This window comes from Dendronephthya gigantea, unplaced genomic scaffold (genome assembly GCF_004324835.1).
Source record: "Dendronephthya gigantea isolate DGI-Jeju-01 unplaced genomic scaffold, DenGig_1.0 000000F, whole genome shotgun sequence".
Classification (NCBI taxonomy): domain Eukaryota; kingdom Metazoa; phylum Cnidaria; class Anthozoa; order Malacalcyonacea; family Nephtheidae; genus Dendronephthya; species Dendronephthya gigantea.
In genome coordinates this window covers 4763769-4781890 of record NW_021163010.1, presented here as the reverse complement: position 1 = coordinate 4781890, position 18122 = coordinate 4763769, and the positions used below count along the sequence as shown (strand labels likewise).

General features: G+C 35.9%; 3 protein-coding genes across 3 annotated transcripts; 1 reads left to right on the top strand and 2 right to left on the bottom strand.

Annotated features, from left to right (window-relative positions):
* The first annotated feature begins 3149 nt into the window (after positions 1–3149).
* Positions 3150–9051, top strand: LOC114522017 (discoidin, CUB and LCCL domain-containing protein 2-like). Its single transcript, XM_028542620.1, has 6 exons — positions 3150–3455; positions 6951–7144; positions 7584–7727; positions 7813–8002; positions 8269–8364; positions 8617–9051. Exons 1-6 carry the CDS (start codon positions 3221–3223, stop codon positions 8748–8750), a joined length of 993 nt encoding a protein of 330 aa, XP_028398421.1. The 5' UTR covers positions 3150–3220; the 3' UTR covers positions 8751–9051.
* An 823-nt stretch (positions 9052–9874) lies between these two features.
* Positions 9875–12274, bottom strand: LOC114517442 (bridging integrator 3-like). The gene is made up of 3 exons (XM_028537176.1): positions 12191–12274; positions 11759–11899; positions 9875–11628 (listed from the first exon to the last, which is right to left on the bottom strand). The coding sequence occupies exon 3, from the start codon at positions 11618–11620 to the stop codon at positions 10865–10867; it is 756 nt and encodes a 251-aa protein (XP_028392977.1). The 5' UTR covers positions 11621–11628; positions 11759–11899; positions 12191–12274; the 3' UTR covers positions 9875–10864.
* On the bottom strand, positions 12250–17858 carry LOC114517433 (dnaJ homolog subfamily C member 1-like). Its single transcript, XM_028537166.1, has 11 exons — positions 16849–17858; positions 16297–16398; positions 15911–15957; positions 15258–15429; positions 14919–15021; positions 14397–14570; positions 14064–14239; positions 13629–13748; positions 13259–13319; positions 12502–12848; positions 12250–12400 (listed from the first exon to the last, which is right to left on the bottom strand). Exons 1-11 carry the CDS (start codon positions 16993–16995, stop codon positions 12329–12331), a joined length of 1521 nt encoding a protein of 506 aa, XP_028392967.1. The 5' UTR covers positions 16996–17858; the 3' UTR covers positions 12250–12328.
* Between the last annotated feature and the right edge of the window lie 264 nt (positions 17859–18122).

The window sequence follows — 18122 nt, the reverse complement described above, 5'->3', positions numbered from 1 at the left end:
TAAATTAAAAATTATAATAATATGAGTGTAAAGCTACAACAACGAGTTCTACTTGGGTTCAGTGATATTGCTGCTGCTGGTTGTCGGGCACTTCTTGGAGTTGATTTGCACTACCATTCAGATGCAGAGACCATACATCAGCAAGTTCCCAATCATGATCGTACCAGTTTCCTAGATCTTGGCTTTGTCAGTTGCAAAGGAGAAACAGAGTTTGACAATTCTTTCAGTCCAGTGCAGATTACTAATATTCCATCAAAAAAAGTCTCAATAGTTGTATTCAATTGTAGACCATCTTCAGATGTCTCTGGTGAACTAATAGATTGGATTATGGATATGATGGTGGCAAATAAAGTTGAAGGTCTGCATATCCTGACAGCTCTTCCTATTGCTGATATAGCAAGTAATGTCATTTATGAGATCTCAATGTTTCAAGAAAAGTCGAAAGGCTTTCCTGACCCCCCAAAAGATACAAAGATATCGGATAACGTATTGAATAAGTTAATACAGTTTGTTCATGTGGTTAAAATACCAATGTCATGTTTTGTGGTAAATGGAAGAAAAGCAAGGCAAGGACCAGCAACAAAGGAGGAGTTGGGAACTATTCAAGTGTTGCAATCTTTAGCAGAGGAACTAACAGGCATTAGGTTTAACATACTTACAAGCAGAGAGTTGGTTTATTTTGAACTTGAAGAAACTGTCACTGATGAAGTAAAATCCATGTACTTGTAACTGTGGTTTCACATTGAAGGAATAGTACTAAATATATAAAAAAGCTTTATAAAAAATCTTATGTACATAATGACTGTAACAGTTTTAAATGAGTTTAGTTTAGTTTAGTTTAGTTTAATGCAGTTAGATTTTTGTGGTGTTTTGCAATTCACTAAAAGATATTGACTATAAAGATCATTGATGATTGATGGAATTTTGATGATTGATGGAATTTGTAGAGCATTAGTCAGAATTTCAAGGTCTAAATGCATGCATGAAATCTTGCTACATTACCGAAATCTTATATGCTCCTCCGAGCATGTCAAAATAATTGAAAGTATAAAATGATGTCTTCTGGAATTAGTGTTAATGTTGGGGCAATTGCAATTTTTGTGATCAATGTAAGAAATAGGCGTTAGGCAGTCGCTACCAAACTACGAGGGCGTATCATCTATCTACTCCTTCAGAAAGTCTTGAAGCTACAGTAGACGATGCATCAGCTCGATGCAGAGGCACGTTTTGATAAATTATAAAGATTTCTTTACTACTTAGATTTGTACTTTAATGCGAATCCGAAATATTTTCTGCGAAAGCTCCAGTCGTCAGTTACGACTATACTATAGTATAGGTTTGCAAACGCGTTTCAGGGCAAGAAAAACAATTCGAATTTCACGGACCAAAATAACGCTTGTCAGCACCCCTGAATGTAGGCTACTAATGAAACCAACTTAGAAAAAAGTCAGCCTGGGTCATCAGCAAGGTGAAATGAAGTCTCAGAGATACTGCTGAATTTGCCAAAGACAGATTAAAGTGTAACAATAGCACAGATTAATGCATGAAATAACAAACATACTTAGTTATTTTGTTTGAACGTCGCCCTTCCGCAGAATAGAAAATAGTTTGTCAAACTTACTGTGACATGTCAGGATAAGACGCCAACCATGGAAGACGACCAACTCACAGGAGCTCATTAGTCGAGTTTCCTGCACGAAATCATTAGTCATTCTTAATGTACCACAAATGACTTTATATACTGGATCAGACATGCATACCACTGGTCCACTGAAATCATGCAGGAGTCGCTCAGGAGTTTCAAATGCAAAGTCTCTTAAGAACTTCTATTGTCTAATTCTACTGCATGATTACCCGAGCATGTATAATCTACTTGTCAAATTCCAGGTGCCGGATTATTCTCCGGATTATATGTGCGCCGGATTACAAGGGATTTTTAAAAAAATAAAGAGGTTCTCCGAGTCGCAGTCTTTCAGGCTTTATTGATCGTTCATATGAAATATGGAGCAGTATTCTACCTACAGGCTACAGGCTGCTATAATGCTGGACAACCTAATATAATCTATCTGATTTTCGGGAACTTTGGAAGGACCACTAACTTGATAGTTATAAAGCTGTTTAACCAAAGTTAATAGATTTTATAGTAAAAAACTTTTGGTAAAAAGTTTTTTTAATATTATAGCTATATATCACTCTACATGTAGTTTATGTTTTCATTATCAGTGATATCAAACTCTGCTCGCGTGGTTGACACCACTAGATGTGAACAAAGTTCCACAATCTTGAAATATACTCTTTGCTTCCATCGATTGTCGTAATATTAATCGCATATTTTACTCCTTAATGAATATTAAGTTTAAGCCAGGTTAGAGTTATATGAAAGGATCATATTGACTTTTTTCTGAAGCTTTGTTATAATTGCATGACTATAGCTACATAATAATTACTTTGCATATATCTCCTCGTTGACAATCAATGCGCGTGCGGAGACTGGGAATGATTAATCGCCAAGTGGTTGTTTATTGAAAACTACACGCCTTTTTCGTGCGTCTGAATAACGCGTCACGGAAACGAACGATAGTGAATAACTGAAACGCATATAATGCAAATGAGCTAAACGCAAGAATTAAAACAATTGTACGTACTTTTATTTTGGAACATGTCGAAAACGAAAAAAACAAGCTCAAACGACAGACCTCCCGTCTTTTTGAGAAGTTTAGAAATCATTGCCAAACTTCTGACAAGTTCGCAAAGACAAATTGTTATTAGCGTGAGGGTGTTTGCTTTCGGAACGGAAGCGCGCTCTCTAATATGATGGATTGCAGGATGGACCGGTTAACCAGATTACTCGCATTAAAAGAATTAAAGGAATTACTAAGACTAACTGTATATTGAGCAAAGCGTGATAATTGGGGGCATTTAGCGTCTTAGCCTTCCGAATTGAAGAGTTTAGCAAACTAGAATTGATTACGAACAATTGTTGGGTATTCTGGAGGGGCAGTAAGGGGTGCGCGATGTTTGCGTGGTCTGCGAGTGAAATACACACCGCTTTGCGGCAAGCTTGATTTAATAAAATTTTTGACGAGCACTTGTCATTGCCTTATCGCAAGATTGATGATCTCAGACCGCTTGCCAGGTAAAAAGAATGCGCAGAATCTTGAGATGCGTAACACGAAGACGAAGCAGGCGTGGATGGTCATTAATCATTCTGTTCAAATCAATGTCTCTCCACCAATCTACGTTCGCAATATTCCTGTGGCTGTTCACTAGTGATTTATGGCCCTTTGGATTGTCTATAAACACCACGGCGCCCGGGCGAGAGGATGTGCGTTTCGAGAGTTCGATGCTTTTACAACAAACTGCGCTCAAGAAATTGGGAGTTCGAGAGAACGAGATGAATGCGATCACGCTGAAGTTTTTCATGTCCTTGACGTTGATGTGCTGTGCCACGGCAGGTAAATGATAGTTTCTTATATAATGTCAGAAAATACTAACATTAGCGTCTCAGGTGGCGTTTAACAGTCAAATAGTTTACTTTTTACAGTATAAACAGTTTTAAGTTTTCCGCTTAGGAAGACCTTTGAAAAGCTCTCTTGTTGAACCTCAAAACGGCAATAGAACAGCCGAAATTTGTACAGTACATTACAAGAATATTTGATGTAACATTTGAGACAATAATGCCGCTTTTTAATTCTAATTCCCAGCTTACGCGCGATTCACACACTTTGCCTTGACTTGCTTGGCGCCATGAATGCAAAATGGAGTATTGTATAAAACTCTTGCGCAATTGGGTACAAAATACTTCAGGGTTTTCTCACTTAAACGAAGTCACGGTTAGCGTGTGTGGTGTTATTTTCCTTTTCGTGTTAAAACTAACGACTCTACGTGGCTGAACATGAGCGGAAACAATGTTGAGGATTTTCGATACTTCGGATTTCGTCTCCGGAATGACGGAGGATAATCATTTTGCTGAACAGAAAGCAAGACTATATGAGAGATTTGGGAAAGGAAAACACCTATGCAATTGTTTGAAACTATTTTGTGTTCGCTTATTGATTCCTAATGCGTCTAACACCCTAAATCGTATCATCTCACCTTACAACAAACACCGGATCATAAAAGGTTAATGGCGACGCAAGTACAAGCTGGTCACGAAAAGGACACACTTGACTTGTCCGAGTTCTTTTTTCTTTCTTCAGAAGAGAGTTCTTCATACACGTTAACTTTGAACTCAATAACTACCTTAGTTCATTCATCTCTAGTAGTTTTGTTTTTAAAAAGAGTTTTTCTGACTCAGTTAACGTTGTATGTGAAAGCGCATGAGTCAACAGCTTGTACTTCGACATTTTCAATTTCAAAATTAATATTAAAACCGTGCCACATATTCAGTAACCGTTAATAAATTCTGTGTCTGCTATTTAAAATAAACCACATTAATAACGCGAGTTATAAAAAGACGTTTCTGTTAGGATATATTTTTCCAAGTTAGAAAAAAACACAAAGCAAGCTTTTCAACGTCACCTTATTCACTGAAAATCAGATACCTCAGTGTCACTGTTAGTATTATACTAACAGTGTTTCAAAACGTATAGTTATACTATCTTCATCGACAATGCAGGGCATGACAAAGTCAAATAGTTAAATCAAACTGACTGTCCATAAAAGCTGGTGAATTAATTGCCTCAAAACTAGTTCATGAGTTTATGCATTCGAAATGTTATCGTCACATTTGCTTTCGAATTTGTCATAACAACCCATATTGTGACTGCTGAATTTTATCTTTCCAAGTGTTTTGTATGACCATAAGTTGTGCATTCTTCACACAAGAATTTCGGGTCAACAACTGACTTATATCATTCGAAACGCTCTAGAATTATGTCTCACAACTTGTAAATTATATTACAAGAAAACCAGACAGCCAGTCAGATTAAAATATAGCCTTAGAGAACGGAAAAGTTTGATTTATGAACTGGCGTACAAGCTGTTCGCAAAATATGTTGGCGGCTTCTCAAACAAAATATAAATTTCCTGCAGTAATACAGCTATAATGCGTTGTATAGAAATTAAAGATTGTAATTTAACTATGTATTTTCCTTAGTGCCAGTATTCAAGACGTATACAATATGATAGTTTGCGAATATAGTAATTCCCACTTTCAAAAACGCGAAGTTTGAAAAATAAAGAAATTTGTACAAAGGAGAAAAACCGGAAATTAGACGACCATGTGGCATGAAAAGGTGTTAAACAGCACAAAATAAGTTCATACTTTACGACCATCGTTCTAAAAGAGTGTTAAATCGCGCGAATGATACACAGATATACGTCACTGTAAAGTTTGGTGTTTCTGTCAAAAGCATGATCTAATATTTTGAAATCCTCATGAGTATATAAAAGACTTTTAAAAGTCATTCGAACAGTATATTGTTATCCTTTCCTGAGGGTTTTGAAATATAGACGTTGAACCAATTTCATTTGATTTCATTCTTTCATAATCCAATGCATGTGATCTATGAACAACTCTTATATCCATATGCATTGTGCAAAAGTTATTCCATTGGGATTGTTCTATATATGATTAAAAGGATAGTCAAAACAGCGAATGCTACAACATGAACTCAGGGTTGAAGAGACTGATTTTAGTCTTGTTTACTTTTGTTCATTCACAATTGATTTACCAAATATAGTAATTACTTTTATAGTTGATATATCTTGGTGTAGGGGTACTTCGGACTATAAGGTTCTCTGCTCTTCAAAAATATCTACGCCGGTTTTATTGATCTAATTAGTGATTTAAAACGAAAAGTCCATGCAGGAAGGAGAGAAACGTCCTAAAAAAAGAAACTCCGCTACTTACTTAGGAATAAAGCCCTCTTTGTGTTAGTGCTTATGTTTTTTATCTCACTTGTTTTGGGTTGATGTTCTAATCTGTCTCATCCTTGTGGTCTTAACCAAACAGGTGACGACAACAAGGTTTATGTTTCATTGATAGCGACTTTTAGGACAAAATGAGCATATTTTTTTCAAAGATAGGTGCAAAATTAATGTATATATAATCCGTGTTGAAGCGAAAATATTCTGTTTCTATAAGTTCGACTTTGAATTATCTCCAGATGTCACGTTTTTGATCACGTTAATTGAGAAGTGAATGGACATCCGGAAAACTTTGTGAAACTTGTGACCATTTTCAGTATGCCTAGCTTTGTACAAGCCTTTTCACGGAGAGAATATTTTCAGATGGTTCGTCTTATAACAAACAACTGTTCCATACATCGCTTGTGTTTCGTTTGCGAGTTTAAAAGCTTACCCTAGACATTGTTATGTCAAGAGGGAAATACCTGTCATCCATATGTAAAGTATTAGTATTTGGATGGTCGACCACACCCATGACCTCAGCAATCAGCAGGTCTGGGATCAGGTTTTGATTTCGGCATTCTAAAGGTATTGCAATATCTTTTTGTGTGCGAGATTTTACTCATCCATACACATGCACTTAGTTCAAAAATTCAAGTAATATACTTTGATTAGAGGCATCGAAAGACACTACACCTCAAAATTGTATAATATCTATAAACTTCTTGAATTATACATTCACCTTTACCTACGGTTAAAGAATCGTCACCGCGTTTTCCCAATTCCCAAGAGTCAATACGAAAACGTCGAGAAAGTTAATTGCCAAGAGTCAATACGGAACGTTTTGCAAATAGCTTTATAAATAGGTTATACTTTAGGTATAAGCTAACACTGTTTAGTGGCTGCTCTCTTAGCTTTAATATTTCTATATTTATACCATTTCTCCCTGTAACTCTTGATATGTACTTTTATCAATTGAGTAAAGACCCATTATTATTATCGTCATTATCGAAATCCTTCTGAGTAATAAGCATGCGCTGTATTTATTAATTTTTATGCACCCACTCATTGGCACTGCCATCTATATTTTTTTTATTTAGATTTACCATGTAATTCATCGGTCGGTATAGAGAGTGGCGATTTACCAGATCATTCATTCCTTGCATCATCATTCAAAGCTGGTCATTTTCCTTATCTCGGTCGACTGAACAACAGAATAAGAAAAATTAATGAAACGAAACGAATATGGGGTGCCTGGTGTGCGGATGACGCGAATAAAAATCAATATATACAGGTATTGGAAAGCGTTTAATTTAATAACCCATAAATAACTGCGCTTTTTATAAAATATCCATAAAACAACTATTTTAACGTGAAAAGACTCAGAAGACGCCTTTTCATCATATATCGAAGATCAATCATAATACATTGTTGTCAAAACTTTATAGCATTAGAGTTGTAATCATATTTCATTGTATAGGAATTCCTTTTTGTTTATGGTTTTTTCATTGCTTTACAATCATATACAAATTAAATGCTAAGTATTCTTGTCGTGGTCAAAAAGATCAGTTAGTTTCGTTTTGAAAAGCAACCATTTTATATATTTGCCATTTCACACTTTTATGTAACGTCAGCAAATTTTGGTGCATGAGTAAATATCCCCTCGGAGATTACGTTTTCACTTTCACGTGTCTTTTTAAAATGTAATATTTCCATATTTTCATTGTATGTAGGTTGACTTAAGAACAGTCCGAAATGTGACAGGAGTAGCTACCCAAGGTTATGTCTATGGATCTGTCACTTCGTATCAAATTATGTACAGTATCAATGGAAAACAATGGTTTCCATACAAAGACAATAGCACAATGAAGTCCAAGGTTTGTACACATTTAAATGTTTTGTAAAACGAATAAAAAAATGTCGAACGTTAGTGGTCATATTTCAAAAATCTTCCCCATATAGATCTTCATGGGCAATGAACATAAAGGCAAGAGAGACAAAATTGTTCGTCATAAATTAAACCGACTACTTGCAGCAAGATATATTCGTTTCAACCCGTTATCATGGGTCCAAGTTGTGTGCATGAGAGTTGATGTCTATGCCTGTGAACAGCCAGAGGAAGAAATTCCAACAACACTCCCCACCACTCAAGGTAAGATGTATATACCACCACCGACACACATGGCCGTCTGTTAGGGACATATGAGAACTAGGCATTAGGAGTGGTACATAAGAGGTTTATATATAATTGCAACGAGAGCTACTTGAATATTCCATTTGATAATGACATATTGCATGCATGAAGAGACAATATAGACTTAAATTCTCGAGAATTTTTCGCTTCTTCATGAGGTAATTCTCATTAGTATCTATAAATGTACGAAAATTTTGAAAGCTAAATTTCTTTTTTATGTTTAGAATATCTAACGCCAACAAACAATGTTGCTGTTAAAGAAGCTACTGTCAAAAGTGGAATTTTAGATGAAAAAATAACGAAGATGCCAACAAAAAAAGGTAAGGAGAAACTTCGCCGAAGGCATTAAAACAATTTATATAAATAAATGAGGTATTTCCAGGGATTATCTAATGTTTCTAAATGCGTTGAGAAGTGCGACGTTTATAAGCTGCCCATGCATATGTCTGCAGAATGATTGACCGACTTGGAGCTATATTCTTTGTCTTTGGCTGTCTAAATAATTGTCTCTAAGTAATATTGTTAACTATTGTTTCGACTTTAATAATGTGATGTTTGTCCTTTTATCGCAGTCTATTTGGTTGAATCGAGTTCTACTGAATCTACTGAACTTAAAGATGGACGCAATTCTGGTATCACAACCTGCTGTTCCTTTTCCATTTTGTTCACATGTCTACTATTCGTCCTCAGCAAATTAGACTTATAGCTTGTATAGATTTAAATTTTTTCCAAAAACAGTCTAAGCTCCATTGCAATAATGAACCGACGAATGTGGCAGTTGAACGGTGTTAGAAATAAAACCATGAATGCAGAACAATGCATATAAGATCCGTCGCTTAATTTCATTGTGGAAAGATATTAAACTTGGGACAAAGAAAGCAGGACTGTAACGCCATTGGAATTTTTACTTGAACATAGATTGAACAATGACAGTGTAAATATTATGTTTTTGAATATTGAACAAAAATAATTAAATAAATTTATAGTAGTAATATTCTGTCTTTATCGGGGTGTTTTCGAGGTTTTATCAACTCATTACTCGGTATAGCCTCCTCCGCAGGCATCTTTTATGTATTAAATTATATTATAGGTTATTAGGCATGGGTTGGCCCAAGCCAAATATGCATAAGAGATGCCTGCGGAGGAGGCTAAACGCGTTATATCATTCTTGTTTTTTACGATAAGGATATTGGTTTGTTATGGTATGTTCACGGTTATGTATGCATGGTACAAAGGTACAGATGTGCAACCAATTCAATATGGCACTGATTAGATTATATATACTGCATGATTCGCTGCTACTACCTTAGTGTAGTTGAATCAGGGCCTGTGATTTTACCTTGAAACATGAACATTTGCTCCGAGTGCGCTTCTTCACACTCGTTGTCTTGATCATTGGGCTTCGTAAGAACACCCATGGAAGGATTGATATCGTAAGAACACCCATGGAAGGACTGATTACTCACAACAAAATCTATCAATCAGTACTTTAAATAAAAGTATTTAAAAATTAGAATTTAACGTTTAACGAAGTATGTGTAGACTCATATTTATACCGTATATATACACTTCATTCATACTAAAATTATAAATATGTCTTATTTAGACATATGTTTTGTATATATCTCTTTTTTTCAATTAATTGAAAGTTAGGTCACCTCAAGGTGTGTCTCTTAAGGGCGGAGAACATTGGATACTGTCAGTTTTGAAATTAATTAAAAGCATGGTGATGACAAATCCGTAGCCAGTATGGCGTGTTAAGTGAAAACAAGCCTTACCGCGGATATTTTATCTTGAAACTGCGTAATGAATCACGCTATTCAACGTTGCTGCGTTATTTTATTCTACCAGGCATTGTCTTTTTATAGTATTTTATTCTACCAGGCACTGTCTTTTTACAGTAGAGCTCTCTGCATGATGATTATTCGAACGTTAATCGTTGTGTAAGCCAAATATGAATATTACTTTAATACTGAGTCGAATTTTTGGACCTCGTTTTTTAGACTAAATAGAGGAACTTTTTATGAGACTTGTTTGCCGCAATCAGAATTGAATAGAAATGCCTGCGGGGTTGGCTATAATCAAAACTTTTTTTCTCTCAAAAAAAATTTGTTTTCTCAAAGAAAGTTTTTTTGTTTCTCAATTTCTGACAAAGCATAAGTTGTTGTAAAAAGTTTAGTTGGAAAATAAAGTTTGAGTAATTTATAAATTCTCTTCCCTTACATTGTTAGAAATCGCTAAAGGTTCCATGAATTCATTTGACATGCAGGAAAATAATATTTTTACATCAGCCAAGGGACCTAACACATGGTTTAAAATTAAAATTAACCCATTTTTCAAAATTCCTAAGGAAACAATTTTTGCTGTATTAATTTTGAGCATTATTTCTGAATAACGGACATTAAACATAGTTTGCAATGAAGTCACTTTATAAAGTAAGGTAGGTAACTATTTAATTATTTTCGCTATTTTTTATGCACTTTTTCACCATCTTTCTAGGTTTTATAAATTTCGGCAGTGCATTTCACAGTCATATATTGACAGTTTAGGCAAGTTGCAATAACAGAAGGTATTGTCAGTTTGACTACCTTGGCAATGACACAATTAAGTTACTGTGGTGTGTGCAGTCAGTTCTTTCTCTTCAAAAAATCACTGTTTTCAACAAAAAACGCAAAACTTCAAAAAATGGTGGATCACTGTGTGTATAGTTTTATGTTGTTTAATCTGCCAAAATCAGCTGGAATCAAACCAAAAGGTTTTTAAACCAAGATGCTTTGCCAGATATATATTGATTGCAAGATAGACTTATGAGTAAGCCTCTCAGGCATTTCCAATAATTGACAATGATCTCAAGTCATTGAGCATGTCTTGCACATCAAGTTGAACATCTTCCTCATCATCAGCAACATTATCACCCTCAAGTGTGTGGACCAGGTCACTATATGCTTGGCAACATTTGCTGTAGTAATCAACTTGTGACCTTTGTAAGGCTTCAAAACATGGTTCAAAATATGTAACTCTACCTTCCCACAGCTGAGGTAGCCCATCCAACATTAAAACATTTTGAGTTTCATAATCAATTCTGGCTGTCTCAAGTTCCTTCTCATACTGTTCAAGTTTACTCATGTTTTGTGCAGTCTTTTCCTTATCTTTGTATTTGTCAACTTTTCCCCTTAATCTCATGTACTCTTGTAAGCACTGCTCCCGCTTCTTTACACCGCTATTAACGCTTGGAAAAACACCATAAAACTTCCTCATAGGTTCAATTGTTGTTTTGACAACATTTGACGCCAATTCAACTCGATGCGATTCAAGACTTTTCAACGTTTTCGCAAAAAGATCAGCGTGATTAAGTCCATTTGATTCTTCATTTGTAGGCATAGTAGAAATATCTTGAGCAATCTTGAGCTCTATTTTTGTCAGTTCTTCAAACGATTCGTTGCAACGCTTCATGCCCTTGTAGAGCTTTTTTGTGTTCGCTTCAAGTTCGTTGCATCTTGCTATTTCTCTTTCAAACTCTCGGTCGACACTTGATTTCGGCGCAAGTTTCTTTTTGTTGAAGAAGCTCCAACTCATTTTGAGCTCTATATTTGGTATGAATATCGTAACTTGGTTAGAAATTTTAAAATATTAAAAATCATTCTAAATAAATAAACAAACTTTCGCAAATCTTTCTTTCTGTAGTACAAAAATCAAGCCCCAGAGTAGACTTACATGAAGTACTGCATCGTTAAGAAACGCGATCCCTGCACTGAGGATCACTGACGTGACTGGCGCCAAATCAAGGTATCCTTAGGTATATGGTACATTCATTGGTAAACTGTGGTATAGTAACGCAGGTACCTTAACCCAACTCTATAGGATAAAATATGTATATATCAGTAGTCTTTGATAGTAAGCCCCGATCTGATATACGTGCAGTATAGGGTGTTATTTCCTAGCAATATATCTTAAAAGTCGAGGCGCAGTTTGCATTAGGTTTCTAGATCAATCGTAATTTGTAAAGTCGTGAGCTGAGAACGCCTTTTGATAGCGGTATAGTTGCTATTTCAGTGTATTATAAGATCAGTTGTAGCAAGAAAAGATAAAAGGTCAATATGCCGAGGTTTCTAAATGGGAGGATACACGAGAATAAGTTTATTATACCTCTTCCAAAATACTTGCTTTCAGGTCCTCTAAAGGCTAAAGCATTCTCTTCCACAGCAGAGAGAACATAAAACGGTTCGAATTGTATTTAAAAACTATCTTTTGTACATATTTATTAGACATCATTTTAACTATATTCTATTTTCTTTCTCCTCTTTTTCGTTTCTTAAGCATTTCTACAAGAAACTTGTATCTCGCCACACATTCTTCCTGCAAAAAAAATGACACAAAAAAGATGTCACTATAAAGACGTGGTGAACACAATCACGATTGTTCCGCTTAAAGTAGTCACCATCCTTTAGTGAACTAACCTTGGATTTACCAGGTACATTTCTGGCAATCTGTGTCCATCGATCGGATGCGTCTTTGGCAACTGTGGCCAATGCTTTTTCAAAAAGTTTTTGTTGATTTTGTGACCAAGCGTTTTTATCGTCCTCTAAAGACTCTGCTGCTGATAAATCTGTGGTTGAAGACTTAGCAGCACTTGCAGTAGAATATCCTTTGTCTTGTATTTCTGATTTTGTCACACCATTTGTCGTCGGCTTCACTTGGTGATCATTTGACATCCCGTTATGCTCCTCTCTAATAACTCTAGTTACAATGTTGTCATCCAAATTCGCTGTTTTTTTGTTATTCGGAACAAGTCTTGCCAAATCTCCTGGAAAATGTTATCAACATCAGTGAAAGTTAGCAACACAGCCTCGTACCCAGGCGCATTAAAATAGGCGACTACAGTTTTTTATATCGATCTTCGGCTAGCGCGCACGCGGGGTGCTTGAGTGGCGCTCTCCCCAAGCACCCCTGCGCGCCCGTATTGATATTAATTATGCAAAAGATTGAATTAATTAAAACCACATTTTAAGCAAAAGACGCCTGGATACGTTCGTGAGAAACGCCCAGGACAGGACAACAACAATATCACCAAAAATACTGAGACGGCAACCACGTACAGCAAAATCAATTGAAGGAACTCCTGATTGCAAGCAATGTGGCCTAATTTTTATTTGCATCAAATACAAATCACACGTAATCGAACAGGATTAATGTAATTGGTCAAATATAACAAACCCGGATGAGGAACGGCTTGGTCCTTTATCATCGACTTCGTTTGCTTAACTTGTGTAGTGATCTACAAAACATTGAACTATTCATTAGGTGGTTGTTTTCCCTGCATGTTTCCCAATGTAAAAAATATAAGAACACCATCTACCAATAGTGCTTCCGATCAAGATTCTCTAAAATCTTGACCAACGTACATAGAACGGTTTTTCTACTGAACGCACTAAATATAAGTTCAACGAAGTATAGTAGTAGGTACAGTAAATAGTAAGAAGAGCAGGTAGAATTAAGGTGCGGTGAGTAGGTCATTACATTTAAGTAATGGTTAAGATACAGTTAATGGTTAGTACTTTATGAAAGTACAGCAAATTGTACTTACATCTTTTACAGACCTGCCCATATCGCAGCCAACCTTTTCCCATCGGCCAGGAGTACCACCAGGATATTTCACCATTAAACGAGATAATTTTGAGCGATCTTCTTCACTCCATTCACCTTCCTATTTCAAAGCAATATAATTTATATTCAATGCATAGTTTTATAAGTACTCATTATTTCTATGTCCTAACCAGGCGCATCATAACCTCCGGTTTGTCGACGCGGGCGCCTCATGAGGTCATGTTGATCAACTTGCTGTTTGTAGTGTAAGCGTAGTGTAATCAGAGAGATTACATCCATAAGTTGTATTAATTTGACACTTTTGAGCAAGACCGAACTATGCGAATTCTTTAAATTTCTGGCACTACCATAACGAGGGTATCTAATACATCACCTCTACCACCAGCTACATACTTTAAATACTTCGCTCACATACCCTCTGTCCCTCCATTATTCTATTTCCAATCTCCGTTGTCCCCATGTTCTCTTCATCGCCATCACGTGATAGGTGCGTGGTCACAGGCGCACCTTCCCATTTAGCAACATCTTCCGAACTCAAACCTGGCTGTTGTGTGACGCGTTGCCGACGTGGCTTCGGTTTTAAAGAGTTTTCTGAAAACATAAAAGAAGAACATATTGTATTCTATTAACCTCTCGTTGGTTTATAATCTCTTGAGAGAGAAGACAACATACATATTGGAGACGGGGCTTGCTTGAGAAGGGGGTTAAAGAGATAATACCGTTATATAAACAGTGGTTATACATGTACCTAATTCTCTTTCTCGTTCTCTTTCCTCCTCTTCTTTCAGTAATTTTTGTCTCATTTTCTCTTGTCTGGCAAACTCTCTTCTCAGCCGAGCTTGTTGAATGCTCGACACAATTAATCGATAAAGAACAAACGGCAAAAGATCCCAGAATGTTGGCTTACGCACTCCTTCTTCGTCTGCAAAACCACCGATAAAACAAAATGAGTCAACCTATCGGGTACAAATATCTTTGGCATCTGACTTATAACTAAACATCCGGCTGTCCATCCCACCATGAGAAGTGAGGCAATAGAAATTAATAAGATATCTACAAGCATTAGTACGCAATGAAAATACTGGGGTTGAGTAACTAGATTGACGGTCTGCATGAAACTGAGCATTTAGAGAAAGTTTTTAGAGAAAGTTTGATGTGGCACAAAGTTTGATTGGCTCGTTAGTTCTGCGGAGACAATGAAACTTTGGTAACATCAGACTTTCCGCGTTTCATGTTATTTCTGAGAAACTGATAAAGGTCTATTATTTACCTAAAATATCTTCGATTTGAACATCATCAACTACAGCTCCCTGCTTCAACAGTTTTCTATTTCTTTTCTCTTTTTTCTTCTTAAACGAGGTCAATACTTCATCCTGAATTTATGGAAACACTTAAAATCCCTTTCAACAGTTTAACTCTTCTAGAAGTTCTTGTTACAATAGACAATAGCCATTTGAGGACACAGGTACTGTATGTGTGTTACAGTACTACAATCTACAGTATATACTAATAAAATTTCTAATGCTCAGTTTGAATTTCAAAACCTTTCGAGAAATTCTGGCCTCTCTAGATCAATGGAGAATCGTTGTAAACAATGTAGGAAACTAACCAACTCAAACTTTCGTTCCAGGTATATGGACCATGCAATGATGAAATGTCCAATAGTGAAAATAACAAATATGAAAAGCAAAAATTCCAAAAAGCCCATTTTTCGTACACGTCGATAATAAAACACTGGTTGCCGCCAATCAGGCAAACCATCTCGTAATATGATGTCATATCTGAAACAAATAATATGAATTACAGAGCTTTGCAACACATAAGTTTATGTTATATCTAATGACAGTGAGTGCACACTTTCCTTCCAAAGATTGTTGCACTTCTGTAAGGGAGTAGAACACAATGTGGGAACATTCAAATATACACCTGGAACAACGCGAATGCATTGTCTAACAACTTTATCCGTCATCCAACAACAAAGTCTCCTCAACGTTTTGCAACTGTCAGGAGAGTATGGTAGGTAATAAAACTCTGCGTACAAGGTTGGCACCCCTCCTAATGAAGGCCTTTGAGCCAAAACAGTGAGAGGTGTTTTTGTCTATTTTAGGCAGTTATTACACCACATTTGATAGAGAGGTGGCACAGTGAGAGTCATCTTTGTGACATGACAGAAAATGACCCAATGAAAAAAGAGGAAAATCAAATTTGTGATCATAGTAAATAAATGCTTAATGTTTGCCCTAGAAGCTGGGCCTTTCTGACCTTTTTCGTTTTTCCTCATCCTTTAAAACCTCTGAAACAGCAACAAGCTACATAACAAACACCAAAACGCAATTTTAATTCAATTTAATTTAATTCGAAACCTTACCTTATTGTAGTGGACATAAAAAAAGTACCCAAAATTTCATTTCAGTAGCACTTTAATAAAATTGGCATACATACAAAACCCATTTAAGAGAATTTGCGAACTATGGCTGCATGGCACTGAAGGGTTGTAGACTCAAAAGGTAGGAAAGAATGCAAAGTTGTATTTCACAACTGCTTAATTTAAAACCAACATTTCAAGGAAAATTTATAACTCTATTAAACAATGTCTGTGTTAACACACCAATTTGCCCATAAAACACATGCATTGTACGTATTCTCACCTGGCGAAATTTTTCTTCAGATGTAGGATCATCGCTTCTGTCAGGATGTAAATGGAGGGACAATTTGCGATATGCTCTCCGTATCTCTGCAGCACTTGCATCCTGGAAGAGTGAAACATTTTATAGTACATGTGGTGGAGCACCTTCAACTAGCATTATGTGTGTAATCACTCTAGAAATAAAATATTAGGTTTTAGTCAAAAAACAGCATATGCTGCACATGTACAATTTGAAGACATTTTGGTAAAATAAAAAACATTTTCATGTTTCCAAGGAACCCCTTTAAAAAAGGTCTGCTTGACACATTTCGTGCAAATACTTCTTGGGAAATAGTATACAAAGAAACACAAATACAAAGAAAGGTCTAAGCAAGTTACAATGACACTGTGTATGCATAAATCAAAAATCACTTAAAGACTTCCTGTCCTTGTAAATGTACTAGCTATTTTTTAAAACTGTGTATACATTACCAAGGACATACTTCACCTACAACTTATAAGAAAAGTAAGTTTTATTTGTGTTGATAATAAATTCAAGCACTTAAAAACTGACCTTTGGTACTCCTAATACTTCATAGAAATTGGTCCTTACGTCTTCAACCAAATCAAATAATTCTAAATCAATATTATCCCAAGATAACACCGTCCCATAACAGGATAGTGAAATAAAAATGACGATCAATACATTGAAGTTATTCATTGACAGATCAGATATTTTGGTATTTATAATATTACATAAAGATGATCAGATTCGACCAAATCAATAAATCATTTTTGTGATGAATGACCATAAATGAATCACCAAGATTCACAAAATATGAGCAGCGGTTTCTTGATTAAACTTTGAACTACTTCATGTTGCCCGAAACAGAAAGGATAATTTGCCTAAAATTTTTACAATTCGTCTTCAATCATGGTGCCCGAAAGAGAACGATTTTAAAATTCTTTCAGCTATTTAGATGTGATAGCGCCGAATTAGTTGCTTTCTGCGAATTGTTGAAATTGCGAAATGTTCTCTCTAAAGTAATTCTGAATTTATCTTCTGGGTGCTCTTCATATTTCAACAGACCGATGGTGACATACGCCTCACTTGTTTCTTCAGGTCTGGCGATTTTTTCCTCGATAGCAAGTGATGTCGTTGTTTGCCACCAAGATTAAGAATTTAGCTGGGTTTTTTTTCTTTTTATCAAATTTGCGTTCAAGCTGCAACCTGCCCAATGTCAAACAGAAAGCAATATTTCCCTGATTTAACTTCATTCACCAAATGAATGCAGTTGAAGTTTACAAAGCCTTTAAGCCCTCTTTGGAGCCTCGATAAAGAGGCAGATAAATTAGTCCAACTTGAAATTTTCTAGCCTAGACTCTTATCTGTGTATTACACGTATATCACGCTAGCAAATACTGAGGGGGTAAATTAACACCCGGTCTTCTCTGGGACACACACCAGTGACCCACTCAGTTTGGGTGCTGCGATGCAAATAATCTGCATCATTCTTTTTGCTGATCACTCTTTCCAATCTTTTGAAAAATTCTTAGGATAACTGATGATCAGCTTAACCATTAATAGGGTCAAGATATTGTGCAACTCACCATTTCGCTATTTGCCTTCACCAGTATTTTACAGGAATATCGTTATACTGTGATCTCCGCTGGACTGTATATATATATAACAAATCCAGGGTTACCCATACTTGTTGTTGGCCTCAAGCACAAGCAATCAGTTGATGTTTTATTTAAAAAACTATTATAATGACAATATGTATTTATACGTGCAATACTTACACTGTGACATAAATAATTAATATGCGTCACTCTCGCGTAATTAAA